The 14,551-nt window shown below is 35.4% G+C and overlaps 2 protein-coding genes across 7 annotated transcripts in view; one reads left to right on the top strand and one right to left on the bottom strand.

Annotated features, from left to right (window-relative positions):
• LOC145237745 (DNA polymerase theta-like) overlaps window positions 1-14,551 on the top strand; it is a 48,782-nt gene that overhangs the window by 18,794 nt on the left and 15,437 nt on the right. For all 6 annotated transcript variants that reach the window (XM_080100720.1, XM_080100721.1, XM_080100719.1 and 3 more), the window contains 9 exons: window positions 900-1,054; window positions 1,285-1,368; window positions 1,687-1,817; window positions 1,914-2,052; window positions 2,230-2,438; window positions 4,917-5,041; window positions 10,155-10,270; window positions 10,338-10,465; window positions 10,593-10,735. In XM_080100720.1, coding sequence (XP_079956846.1) covers window positions 900-1,054; window positions 1,285-1,368; window positions 1,687-1,817; window positions 1,914-2,052; window positions 2,230-2,438; window positions 4,917-5,041; window positions 10,155-10,270; window positions 10,338-10,465; window positions 10,593-10,735 — 1,230 coding nt within the window. The remainder of the gene's footprint in view (window positions 1-899; window positions 1,055-1,284; window positions 1,369-1,686; window positions 1,818-1,913; window positions 2,053-2,229; window positions 2,439-4,916; window positions 5,042-10,154; window positions 10,271-10,337; window positions 10,466-10,592; window positions 10,736-14,551) is intronic.
• Window positions 6,308-6,989, bottom strand: LOC145237749 (uncharacterized). Its single transcript, XM_080100731.1, has one exon. The coding sequence runs from the start codon at window positions 6,987-6,989 to the stop codon at window positions 6,492-6,494; it is 498 nt and encodes a 165-aa protein (XP_079956857.1). The 3' UTR covers window positions 6,308-6,491.

The following is a 14,551-nucleotide window of genomic DNA, read 5'->3' as shown; positions in this document are numbered from 1 at the left end:
ATTTCCCAGGCCAAGGACAGTGGTATTCAAACTTTTTTATAAAGAAAAAGGTTCCCAACCCCTGGTTTATACAATACACCATTTTAACATGTCAGTTGATGTGTTTACCCTGTAGCTCCACTATTAACCCTGAAAATGTTTGAACTTAGTAAACAATGTCATAATTGGCTAAAGTTAGGACAGTTTGTTGAATACAATTTTTAGATGTCAATTGTTCAGTTTTACCCTGTAGCCCCATAATTTACCCCACTAATCCCTAAAAATGGGTGAATTTAACAAACAATGGCTAGATTAAACAAGATTTGGATATTTGTTTGTTTACCTCCTACAGAATGATTGTTTAAGCAGAATATTTATTGAATGTTTTAACTTATGGCTCCAAACTTGATGATGGTTATCTCAGAATTTGCATTATTTACAACTTTACATGTGTGGGGACCCATACGTTTTTGCTTGCTGAAACAAACAAGGGTTAAAAAAAGCATAAAAACATAATTATATGTCTGTTGCTATTTCAGTGTGAAAATCAATAAATCCACAAAAGGTTTAGATCAGGGGTGTAAAACATGCGGCCCTGCAAGAGTTTTTGTGCGGCCCACGAAGTAACTTTTAGAATTGGCAATTGCGATTGTTGAGTCATTGTATGCCATTGTTTTCATACAAAGACATAAAGCACAGCTTGTTCTGGTGCTACACTGTATATATGTTTGTTATTTATTACAATATGAACATTTTACTTTCTAATCATGTAATTTTGTTGTTGTCATGTTACACTGTAACAATGTTTCGATGGTGCGGCCCTCTACCTAATCAAAAGTTTGTTTTTGTCGCTCAAAATTGTTTGAGTTTGACACCTCTGCTTTAGATAATAAGTGTGTAAAATATCATTTTATGTTCAGGTGAATGCTTTGTAATTTGTGAGAAGCATGAAAAGGATGCTTGTGTAAGGCTCTTTTCGCTCCCTTTTCCAAATGTAAAAAGTTCTCTGTTTGACAAAGAGTTTGATAGTACAGTTGATAATATTCCTGGTAGTTTTAAAAAAGCTATTCTTGAGGTAAGTTGTCATAAAATAGGTTTAGTGTGAAGTACAGATACATGACAAAGAAAGAAAATTAAATATTTGTGTGTTACAAACAGAAAGTATTTGTTGAATAAATACATTTCAAGCCTAAAAATACCTACTCACTCAAAGATAGAACTGGGGGTCTCTGGCCTTAAACAATTGGGAGCCACTTTTCTCACATTTTTATGATCTCAATCTGTGATTGTTTTCACACATTTAAGGTCATTGGAAATGAAACAGCTCAGAGTGAAGAAGATATTGGTTTATATGTTGAAAGTACTTTCTACTGTTCTCAGATATTACAGGTATTTTTGTTGGTACAACTATTAAGACTTTGGCTTGTTATTTCTTAGATTTTAGATTTTCTTAGATTAACAAACAGCAAGAGAACAGAATTTTTCATAAGCTTATTTAACTCTTGATGTGTACAAGTTTTTTAACAAGTGACAAATCACATGCAACTGCTTCTTGTTTTTAAAATTTTGTCCCACATGTTTGGTCGAAAAGTGTTTTTCGAAACATTTGCATGTAATAGATTGTCTGAATTGATCTCTTAGAATTTTACCCTGGGATGACCCAGGACTAAATGTTAAAAAACATTAATTTTACTTTACAAAACATAGAGTAAGAAGAAATTTACTGAATTCACTACTTGTGAACAAACAAAGTCCAGTAACCCTGTTCTTAATGGTCTTAACTGGTTGAAAGAAAATGAATTTATCACTTGCATGAAAGAGGATACGTCAGAAACAAGGTTGGTTTTGCTCGTAGCTTACAGACACTTTCAAGGTGCTAAAAAATAGTAGGTATATATTTACACATAACAATGTATTGTGCAATATGTTATTAGGTTTGTCAAGTGTACAAAATTGGGAAGAGCATCACTTCTTTCATCTCTTTCTGTGGTTCAATCTTTACATGTATTTAATGATCTCAAAACAGCAGCGAAATCCTTTGCTTTGGATACCGAACTGCACCTAATGTATCTGGTTTGTATTGTAGGCAATATTGACCGAATACATACATTGCCAAAAATGTCTGTCAAAATAGAATAATGGTACAGTACACCTTAAGTGTTTTTAAAGGTTATTGTTTACATACATATTGTAGTTTGGTTAGCATGTAGTGAATAAACCAGTTAAAATTACCTAATTATTTACTTTAAGATTACTCCTGTACCATCCCCACCAGAATGGACTAAAATGAATTGGTTTAATTATGCTCATATTTTGGAAACTCTAAGCACTGCCGAACAACGGGTTGCTGATTACATTGGCATTAATGAAAGTTTTTTGATGAGAATGGCAGCATGTAATTCAAGAAAGTTTAAAAATCTTATTCAAAAACATGACCGATGCATTACTATACATATAAGGTAAAGTTGATTAAACACTGCTGGTACGACTTTTTTTAATTTTTTTAAAAGTAGGTTTAGACATCATCAAAGGACAAGCATGATCTTTGCGTTATGTTTGCATAATATTAAGTATTTTGTTTGATCATGCATCACATATACAAGAAAGCTTTTGAGTCAACTTATTAACACTGTAGTTGTAGTTGTTTATTATTTTTAAATTGAAGTGGTTCCAATTTTACTTTTGCAATTAAAAAAAATTTGAATGGTGTTTGTGGGTATTTTTTAACAATGTATGAATGGGAAATGGGGAAAATTTCCAGACTTTAGGTCAGTCATTGTGGTTTGGTATTAATTTTCTTTGAATGTGTACCCAATGCTATCCTTCTGTGATTAAGCAAATTGTCAAAGATATTTGGGTGATTTTCGTTTTATTATGGGTCCCCTTCCCTGAAGGGGACACATATTGTTTTTGTCCGTATTTTTTTTTTCTTTTTTCTGTCTAACGCTGGCTTGTGAGACCCGTTTGGTCAAGAAAAAGTGCTTTAAATTTATTGAATTTGGACATATGTTAGATATTAATCCAAACTTGGTCCACCTGAAGTTTGACCCCGATTGACCCCGATTGACCCAGCGGTTCACCCACAGGCCCCCGAAACGTACATTTTTTAACGCTGGTTTGTAATGCTGTTTTGGTAAAGAAAAAGTACTTCAAATTTATTCAAATTTGGACATATCTTAGTTATCAATCTGAACTTGATTCTCTAGAAGTTTGACCCCGAATGACCCAGCGGTTCACCCACAGGCCCCCGAAACGTAAATGTGTCTAACGCTCGTTTGGTCAAGAAAGACACTGTAGGCCAGGGGTCTCAAACTCAAACTGCTTTGGGGGCCAAAAACAAACTTTTAAGTAAGTTGTGGGCCGCACTAGCGATATCGAACTAGAATATTGCAAGATTAAAAAGTAAAATGTTCATTTATGCTATTAGCTACACTAAAAAACAATATTGTAATATACAACAAACAGATACACAGTGTAGCAAAGTGAAGGAGTCAACCGTGCTATACCGCTTTGTGTGGAAACAATGGCCTACAATGACACAAAAATACATAAAATATTATGCAACAATCGCAATTAGTTTTGTAAAAGGGCTCGTTCAATCACCTTGTAAAAACGTTGCATATACCACCAATAGAAAATGATTGTATCATGCAAATTCACTGGTCTGACAGAGTATTCCGCCTAAGTAAAACACATAACTTCCAAAAGTTACTTCGCGGGCTGCACAAAAACCCTTGGAGGGCCGCATGCGGCCCGCGGGCCGCGTGTTTGAGACCCCTGCTGTAGGCAGTGTACCAAGAGAGTAACTCACTGGTTTACGATAGCGGGAGGGCTCAGCTTGACGTCGGACAGACGTTTTACGAGACGTCGTTTCAGTGATTATAAATCAGCTATTGTGCACAGCAATGCTATGTCATTTTATTAAGTTATCACTCACGTTTTTAGTTTTGGCGAAGGTTTTACACCTATGACGTGATTTAAACCTAATAACCGTGCTTCGGTTTTGTATATGTCAAGCAAAACTTTGTTAATCGAAGTAAAGATGAAAAAGTTAACTTGACTTTTTTGCCAAATAAATGTTTTTTTAAATGCTCGTCAGGTTGGCCGCCGTATGATCACGGGTTACTTAAGGTCAACTAGTAGGTATTACAAACACAGTTCAGACCTTTCTTTTGTCATAACGTAGCGTTTTTTTGACAATCAATTTAGGAGTCAATACTCATGCATAAATTAGGCTTAACAGTATTGTTGAACACCAAGGATGGTGTGCTATTGAAAACGGTGTCAAAAGTCAAACAGTCGTTTGGCGTGTGCACACTGAGAGGTTACTACAGGTCAATGGTACTCGTTTTGGGAAACAAAGTTAAATGAAAAACAATTTGTTATGTATACACTTGTAGCAAATTGCTTTTTTGATTTGAAGTGTCTGTAACACAACTGTTACAGCTTTCTAAAAAAAATGTGTTCAAAATCCGACCTTGGACGACAATATCTGGGTCAAAGCAAGAGATTAGATTAAAGTATTTGTTACGTTTTTTAATGTTTTTGTAATTACATGACAATAAGAGTGCAAAAAGAATACGAACAATTTTTTTTTGTTGGGTTAATGCTTTCTAAAAATTTGTCCTTAAGAATCTAAAAATCACCGCAACATTTGTTTACTGTAAATCTGCACAAACGCGCGTGTGGGGACCCATTTGTTTTTGTTTACAAAAACAATCATATGTGTAGATCAAATGATGTGTATAGTAAATTGGTAAATATTGTATAGAATATATAAAATGGAAGTATATCAGAAAGCCACTCTTCTAGTTTTATTGTTAGTTTTAAAACATGTTGTTTTAAACCCATAATAGTATTTAGAGAATAGTGAAGCCCAAAATATATGTGAGGAGCAAAAAAAAAAATGGAAAAAATAAAAAAAGTGTTATTGACAGATTTTATGTTGCTCTTATGCTACATGAGCTTGTGCAAGAGGTGCCACTGTGTTTTATTTGCTCCAAATATGAATGTAACAAGGGGTATGTACAATCTCTTCAACAATCTGCAGCATCATATGCCGGTAAATTTATTTTTAAATTACAACATGAATTAAGAGGAAATATTGTAAATTTGTTAATAATGCTCAGTTTACATTTATTGTCTTTAATTTGTCTTACCCAGTAGAATAGTTAAATAACTATGTAAAATAATGTTGTAAATTGTTTGAAACAGTGCTACGGTCTGGATTGGACTAGAACCAACTAAACAAACAAACCGATTAACTAAAACAAAATGAATGCATTTAGCTTCATTTCAATTTGTTTATTTTGTCCCAATATAACAGGAATTATTTTTTCTTAATGAGAGTTAAGGGGGTGCTAACAGCCCAATGACATCAGTTGTTGCTCAAAACACCTGTTGTGGTCAACATTTTAAACATTGGCTGATTGGGCTGAAATTTTGCTGTACTTCCGTTTTGTAAACAGTATCGGAATTGGCTAAATCACCATTCATAGGAGCTGATTGTTGTGTTTAACCCTGTAGCCCTAGTTTCACCCCACTAGCCTCCTAAAATGGGTGAGTTTGTTAAACAGTTTCAGAATTTGCTAAAATTTGGATAGCATGTAGAATAAGCCGTTTGTAGGTTTCGATTGATGTGTTTTACCTTGTAGCCATAACATTTACTCCACTAGCCCCCTAAAATAGGTGAATTTTTTCAACAATGTTTAAATTAAATGAGATTTGGATAGCTTGTAGGATTTGCCTGTTATAGATGTTGGTTGTTGTGTTTTACCCTATTGCTCCAACATTTACCCCACCAGTCCCCTGAAATAAGTGAATTTTTAAAAATGTCAGAATGAAATGAAATTTGCAAAGTTTATTCAACATACTATTTTAAGTCTTCAATTGTTGTGTTTTGCCCTGTAGCCAAACAATTTACCCAACTGGCCCCTAAAGTGGGTGACTTTTTTCAACAATGTTCTAATTTATGAAAATTGGACAGCTTGTAGAATTTGCTACTCATAGGTGTCGATTTTTCTGTTTTACCACATTATGCCACTATTTACTCCTTTTTTTCTTTAAACTAGACTGTTAAATAGGACGTACTTCATACAATGTCTGGGTTGAATCTGAATTGTATAGTTTATACCAGTGTTTCATACCGGAACGGAACGAAACATAATAACGTTATTCGTTCTGAAGAATTTATTTATTTCGTTCTGGACCGATATTTTCATTTCGTTCCGGTCTGGCCGAAATAAATTTATAACGGTATTTTTCGGTATTTCGGTCCTTGTGCTTTTTCTACCAAAAACAAACCGCACAAACACGGAGTGAAGGAGAGTGAAGTTTAATTTTTTATTGCCACAAATATCACACATTATTTTGCAACAACATAATTGCTTCAATGATGTTCCCTTTCATGCGGTTGCGTTTGGCTTCCAGAATCAGTTTAAGCACAGAAAATGATCTCTCTGCCGAAACCTGTGTAACTGGTAGCCCCGCTGCCACTTGTGCTACTGCTTTCATTATAGAAGAGCTGTTGTTCCAATACTGAAAAACATCTTCCTTTTTGTCAACCCGCTTGGACTGTTCGTACACGTCGAGGGTGTCATTGAACTCGGTCGCCTTGGGAAGGTTTCCGTATTTTGCTCCAAATCTTTTGCTTTCAACAACTTTTCAATTAGGTCATCTTCTGAATCAAATCCTCTATTCCCAGCTCTTTGGTATCCTTCCGGACTGTTTTGCTCACTGGAAGTGCTGGCGACTGGACTCATTTCAAGTTGACTGTGGTCTGTAACTTTTTTTAGTTTTAACCACATCTCGTGCAGCTGTGCTCTTGCGACGCCCTTTTCGGAAGCTGAGAGAAGACAACGGTACCTCGGATCCACATATACTGAAGCAAGTAGAGCTGCGTTTCCAAGCAAACACTTTTCCCTGCTTCTCATATTGTTGGCAATATATACTTCTTGCAAGAGGATTATCATAATCAGATAATTGTGTCTTTTGTTTAATCCAGTGGGCATAGAACTCCCCTCCAGCAATATTTCGGGTTTGTAAAATCTTGGTTACGTCGAACACCGGTTTCAATGCATCAACAATGCGACGTACATTGTTCCATTCCGATTCTGACAAGCAAAGTCCTGCAACAGGAACACCTTGCGTGTTTATTTCGTCAATTGTGTCTGGCAAGTATAGGACACCACGAAACATCATGTATGTCGAGCCCCACTGTGTTTCAACATCAAGAACAGCCATTTTTTACTTTCTGTGTCTGAGAGCCAAACGAACATTTGGTTTTCGGAGAATTTTAGCCACAGCCCTTACCTTAACAATCGTGTTGTTTGCAACAGAATCTTTCAAGGCGTCTAAAATAGCTAACTGTAGCGTATGCACAGCACATCTCACCGAAATTGGCCCACCTCTAGACGTATCTGTTTGTAACAAACACATTTCTATTTCTTGAAGCAATTGTCTGTCGGTTCCGGGACTTTGCCAATCACTGTCATCATTTTCTTCGTCACTGCTGTTCTGTTCATCTTCTTCAAGATCACGTAGCAAACAACCGCTTTTTATCATATTACTGCCATTATCTGTGGTTAGTGTATAAACTTGCGACATGTGGACACCAAACAACGACAAAGTTTGAATTATAACCGGAACTAAATCAACTGCTCTGGCACTAGTTGACATCTCTTGAAGGGATAATGTTGCTAAAACAAGTTCACTCCCGTTGACAAACTGAACATTAATCCCCATAAAATGGCGTTCCATGCGTGTAGCCAAATCAATTTTCAAAGAAACCAGTTTACCTTTCATTTGCTCGGTTAAGTTTTCTCGTTTGTGTTGAGCTGCCTCGATTGTCAAATCTCTCATCTTGTTGCGGCCAAGTGTGAGATCTGCTGACTTTAGAAGAGGGTTTAACAATTTTGACACCAGATGCTTCAAACACTGAAAGAGGGAGACCCTTTTTGGTGACCGCTTCTATAGCATATGTCTTCTGGACATGCTTGAAATTGGACATTTACAGATATTTTGTCGGCCTGCTGGCTGTTGTTTGGTTTAAAAAAGTTTTTTTGTTTGGCAAGTTTCTCAGCTTTCTTATTTGCGATGGCATTTTTTTTTCTTTGAAAGTCAATCCATTCATCAGCATGGACATTTTTTATGTGTTTTAACATGTTTCCGCCATGAGCCATCCCTTCAAAAACAAATTCGCAATGCCTGCATTTTATTTCAACTTTCTGCTTCTTCTTTACTTCAGTAAAAAAATCCCACGCTTGGTTTGTTCTTTTTCGACCCATCCCTTAATATAAAATATCCTGGCAATAATATAAAAACGAAAATCGTAACATATATCACTGTTATGTTACCAATCATAACCCGTACTTATTCCACTACTTAAACCTACAAAAGTCTTCTAAAGACAGTTCCACACACAGGCTAAAATATCTAATGACGTTAAATATCAATGCTCATTGCTTACCAACACTAAAATAAGTTAACCAAACGGAGTATAAGCAAGTTGCAACAAACAAAGATGGTTGTCTGGTGGTTATTACGTCACATAACATGTATGACAAAACAGATGTCATAGTGATTTAACTGTGATTGTATTAAAACAAATAAAAACGATAATTTTTAATTGATGAACGAAGCATTTAAAACAACTCTCTTGGATTTTTTCAGAACGAAATACCGAAATAAAAAATAACGGTATTTCGTTCCGTTCCGGTATTTTGAATATTTTTTATTTCGGTATTTCGTTCCGGTATTTGGACCAAAAATTATTTATTTCGTTCCGTTCCGGTATGAAACACTGGTTTATACTCTACATCAGTGGTTCTCAAACTTTTTTTTGTTGCGACGCCTCTGGAAAAGTTTTCATCATAAATGCTACATAAAGTAATACTCAACAAACCATGTTTATGTTGGAACTTGATTACTTGATTAGGCTAGAACTTGGTAAACAGCAAGCACAGATTATACACAATAATTTTTATTACACTACCTGTGAAACTATTCGTTGCCAAAAGCATTGCTGGAACATGTATGTGAAAACATAAAATTAATCAGTATATGTGTTGGCTTGGTAGCATTTTATTATTAGCTTCAACATTTTTCTGCTCTGTGGATGGATAATAAAATCAACTTTTTATTGCAGTAATGGAAGTTTAAATCAATTGCAGAAACTACATGTTTGTTGGTAGATCTATAAGAAACTTGCCAAAGAACAGAACCTTTAAAACCCTAGCAATAGCCAGCAGCCTGGCCCAAGTTTAAAGTCAAGTTGCAAATATGTCTATAGGACCTTGGGTATAAGCTATAGAAGCTGTCAGCATCTGGTCTTTAAAATGATGATTTATTTTTCGAAGTAGGCAGATCTTTTAATTGGTCATAACAAGATGAGCATTTTGACAAAAAAGTTTACCACAAAGAAGAAATTTTAAACAAGTTATCAACTTACAACAAATGTTAGCAACATTTTCCTGGAAAGAGATGACAATACTGACAAAGCAGTGGTTACAGTTTTACAAACAAAATACATTTAGCTTTCATATGCAAAAACGCAAAAAAGTACTGTTTTGCATGATAAAACAAGGTACATATGGCATGCATAATGCAAAGTAATGTCCTGCACCAGCAAAAAATACTTAATTACTTAGGCGGTCCCTGTGGCTGTATTTTGTAAATGAACAAAGTTCATTGTGTTGATTCATAAAAAAGTTTTAATTTACAAACTACAATTTCATTAGGACAAATCTAGGATGTAGGAATAATTGTCTGTTAGTACAGCGTTACTTGCTTTAGTAACATTTACAAGGATCCAAGGTATTGTAATTAAGCATTAAAGAAAGGCAATATAAAGGCAAAGCTGCATGAGATATGATTAAAACAAAAGAATGTTACTGACCAAAAAATTTCTTGATCAGTCCAGATGCCAACATTCCAGGATTCAAAAAGCCATAAAGAAACTGGAGAGACAAGAAATTAATAACAATTACCCAAATTAAATAATATTACTGTGTTTGATTATATTTCTGTATGAAACACATGTTTAAGCAGTGTCTTTTACATTTTTTGTGTGTATTAAAATTTACCTTACATGCATATGTCTGCTTTTATGCAAACAAACTGTACTGTGGTTATCAATATAAATGGGATTTATGTATTTTCAAATTTAAATCAAATAGGTATGATGACAACTTTTTGCAAAGAATTGGGTTGGTGGAGTTTTGAAATGCTTCTGGGAGAATTTCAGACAAGATTAGTGTTTGGGATTCAACGGGATCTGTTGAATCTAATCAAAGTATATCACTACTTATGTTGAACCAAATAAACTTGCATTTTGAATCTTCAAAAGTAAAACTTTTTAGATCCCCCTTTTAAACCGGAGGTTGGCTCGGGCCTTTTTTGATTCTGGTTTTACTTCCTGTCAAAGTATAGCACAAGCAAATGCAGTTGACATTGAAACAATTCTCCAAAAAGCCACAAAGTTTTTTAGGTTAATTTTTTATTTTGTACTGTGATTGCTTTTAGTTAATGAGTCAATCCTTTCATGTATTTAGTGATGTGAACTTTTTGTACATTTTTGTTTATTTTTACTTCTCATGTTACTTTCTCAATCGCAGCTTTATAAAAGAGCATCATGAAACTGAGTGGGAAGTGAATGAAAGAAGAAAACTGGCCTTAATTCGGCTTTGTGGTCATAAATCAGCTGTGACACATGTTGATGCTGCAGTTCTCATTATCCAAGAAGCCAATTTAGTTATAAGTACTACTTTGTTGCCTAAACACCATTTTTGCACTAATTAGGACCCCTGCTTAAAGGGGTGCACATTGGTTTCATTTGTTGTTATGAAAAAAATGTTTGATGGATTTGGATGGAATCGTCAGAGATAGTAGATATAGTCATGTAAATGTGCCATCTGTTATGTTTGACTACAGTCACAGTATTTACCATTCTAGCCCCAAAAGTGTTAAATGTTTTACAAATCATATGCTGCTGGGCACCACAATCAAAAGTTTCTATCGACTCAAAACGGCAACCGAACATATGTCACTTGTGTTTGTTATCTACTTGCATTACATGGTGACTGGTTTTGCAGTTGACAGTATTTACTGTGTTTGGTTAAAAACAGCTTTTGTGGTCACAATTTTAAATATTACCAATCGAGACAAAACTTTATTTGGGTCTTTGTGGCTTTGTATTAGTTTGGGTGTAGAACCCCACTAGTCCCCTGAAATGAGTGAAATTTTCAAAGAAAGTCTGATTGGATAAAATTGGGATAATTTGCCATGTATAGATGTAGCCAACTAGCACCCTAGAATCAGTGAAAAAGGGACATCTGTCCTTGCAAAAATAACACACACAAAAACAAAGTTCATCTTTTATGCATATGAATTTACATGAAAGAGGGCCCCAAGAATCAGACAGATTAGTTCATCACAGAAGCTTAAATTGTAAGCTGGGGTCTACAAATTTAATGAAGTTACAGAAGTGGTTTGTTAATACAATAGTATAAAAGGCAACGGGAATCAATTCCCTATTATTACTAAATCTGTACACATTGTGACTCTGGGTCTGCTTACCTGAAGGAGACACATGTTGTTTTTGTCTAACTCTGGTTCGTGAAGAAAAACATAGGCCCTAATGTGCTGAAATGTTAAACAGTTATTTGTAAGGTGGTTTTTGCTTTTCAGTTAAAACTTTGGCCTGGCCAGTCCGGTGGTTATGTGTTTAAGATTGTTTGTAAGATATTTCTTGTTTCCATACCAATACAAACGCGTCAAGCCAATACATTAAAAGTAAGCTGCAGACTGTTTCCACCTATGAAGTAACATCAGTACAACTGGTGAAACAACATACCCTGTATTGGCTAGTATAGAAATTGTTGGTTTTGATTTACTAGAGATTATATATTTGAGGATTAAAGTTTTTTTTCAGTTTTTTATTACTTATTATATTATGATGTAAAAAGATCTACTAATTTGTCCTTCAGAATTAAATGAAAATTGCAGCATTACTTTTTCCAGAAAAAAATGTGTGTGGGGACCCACTGTTTGTTTTGCAAAAACACCTCGTGTAAGTTGGTCAAATGACGTATATTTTAAGGTATCTAGTATCTTTATTTCATGCTAAAGCAGATGTTTGTGCATGCATTTGGAATAACAGTTTTTGAAAAAAGTTGGCTATTCCTAAATTGGTGTCACTGCTGTTTGTTTTAATTATGGGTCCCCTTCCCTGAAGGGGACACATATTGTTTTTGTCTATATATTTTTTTCTTTCTAATGCGCATTTGTTCCCACGTTTTGGTCAAGAAAGAATGGTTCAAACTTTTTCAAATTTACACACATTACAGATATTGGTCTAAAGATGGTCCATGTGAATTTTGACCCCGTTTGATCCCTCGGTTCACCCACAGCCCCCCAAAACGTAAAATTTTTAAAGCGGATTTGTTCCCACGTTTTGATCAAGAATGAATGGTTCAAACTTTTTCATATTTACACATTATAGATATTGGTCTAAAGATGGTCCATGTGAATTTTGACCCCATTTGATCCCTCAGTTCACACACAGCCCCCCAAAACGTGAATTTTTCAACGCAGATTTGTTCCCATGTTTTGGTCAAGAAAGAATGGTTCAAACTTTTTCAAATTTACACTTATTATAGATATTGGTCAAAAGATGGTCCATGTGAATTTTGACCCCTCGGTTCACCCACAGCCCCCCAAAACGTGAAATTTTTAAAACGGCTATACTTGCTAAAGCAGATGTTTCTGGAGTTTCATACTTTTTGATTGGTACATTGCAGCGTATTTTAAACTAAAACTATTTTGTAACTTGAAGTTGTATATATCCATTTTCACCCCTTTACCCCCAAATATTTGTTTGTTTCTTCACATGTTATTGAGGCCAGAAATACAAGACTTAAACCTGCTGAAATTTTTAACAGCTGTGGATAGGGTGCTCCTTGTTGGCTGGTAAAAATGCAGTGCAATCGACTCAGTAATAGTAAAAATATGTTTTTACATGCTGTCTTCTGTCATATTTGTGCTCGCTCAGTGCACAGCTGACGCAATGGGAGTGATTGACGATAGTGGCACATGGAAAAAATGCCTCTGCTTCACGCATGAACGCAGTCGTCACTTGACCATTTTCTCACTGGTTGGAATTAAGATGATACGGTGTTAGTGATATTGCGCTGTAAACGTTAACGCTGCGGGCCGTTTGATCCCTCGGTTCACCCACAGCCCCCCAAAACGTAAATTTTTTAAAGCGGATTTGTTCCCACGTTTTGATCAAGAATGAATGGTTCAAACTTTTTCAAATTTACACTTATTATAGATATTGGTCAAAAGATGGTCCATGTGAATTTTGACCCCGTTTGACCCCTCGGTTCACCCACAGCCCCCCAAAACGTGACATTTTTAAAACGGCTATACTTGCTAAAGCAGATGTTTCTGGAGTTTCATACTTTTTGATTGGTACATTGCAGCGTATTTTAAACTAAAACTATTTTGTAACTTGAAGTTGTATATATCCATTTTCACCCCTTTACCCCCAAATATTTGTTTGTTTGTTCACATGTTATTGAGGCCAGAAATACAAGACTTAACCTGCTGAAATTTTTAACAGCTGTGGATAGGGTGCTCCTTGTTGGCTGGTAAAAATGCAGTGCAATCGGCTCAGTAATAGTAAAAATATGTTTTTACATGCTGTCTTCTGTCATATTTGTGCTCGCTCAGTGCACAGCTGACGCAATGGGAGTGATTGACCATAGTGGCACATAGAAAAAAAATGCCTCTGCTTCACGCATGAACGCAGTCGTTACGTGACCATTTTCTCAGTCAGATAGAAGTATCAACTCTCAAGGGAGTAATTCACTTGTTTACGATTAAGGCGGGTGAATGCAGCGGGAGTGCTCAGCTTGACGTCCGGACCGACGTTTTATGAGGCAGTCGTGTCGGTGATTAGAAATCAGCTGTTTTTGCGCAGCTATGCTATGTCGTTTTATTAAGTTATCAAGCACATTTTAAGTTTTGGAAAATTGTGTTTAAAAACTGACCTTGAACGACAATATCAAGGTCAAAGCATGAGAATAAATTGAAAGTATTTTTCCTGTTCCTATTGACTCTTTTTTGTAATTATATGACAATAATGATGCAAAAACAATATGGGCAAAACTTTTTGGGTTAAGGCTAATGTTGGTTAAGCTTGTCCTTAGGAATCTAAAAATAACCAGGGTGTTTGTTTACCATAAATCCACACAAACACGCGTGTGGGGACCCATTCGTTTTTGCTTGCAAAAACAATCATAGGTGTAGATCAAATGATGTGTATAGTAAATTGGTAAATATCTAACAGTGATTGTGCCCTATTTTTACTGTTACCAAATCGTATATGCATATGTGTGGGGACCCATTAGATTATGCTTGCAGAAACAATTAGGTTATAAAGTGCCAGGAAAAAGATAGGGACCCAATGAAATGTAGGTGCCAAATATATATCCATTATAAATATAGTAAATGGATATGTGATACATCGTTAAATATGATGTAGTATATATAAACTGGCAATATATCCGAA

The sequence above is a fragment of the Phallusia mammillata genome, chromosome 7 (assembly GCF_965637545.1).
Source record: "Phallusia mammillata chromosome 7, kaPhaMamm4.hap1.1, whole genome shotgun sequence".
NCBI lineage: Eukaryota > Metazoa > Chordata > Ascidiacea > Phlebobranchia > Ascidiidae > Phallusia > Phallusia mammillata.
Note: the sequence above shows the minus strand (reverse complement) of the source record. Positions and strands in the feature narration are given on the sequence as shown.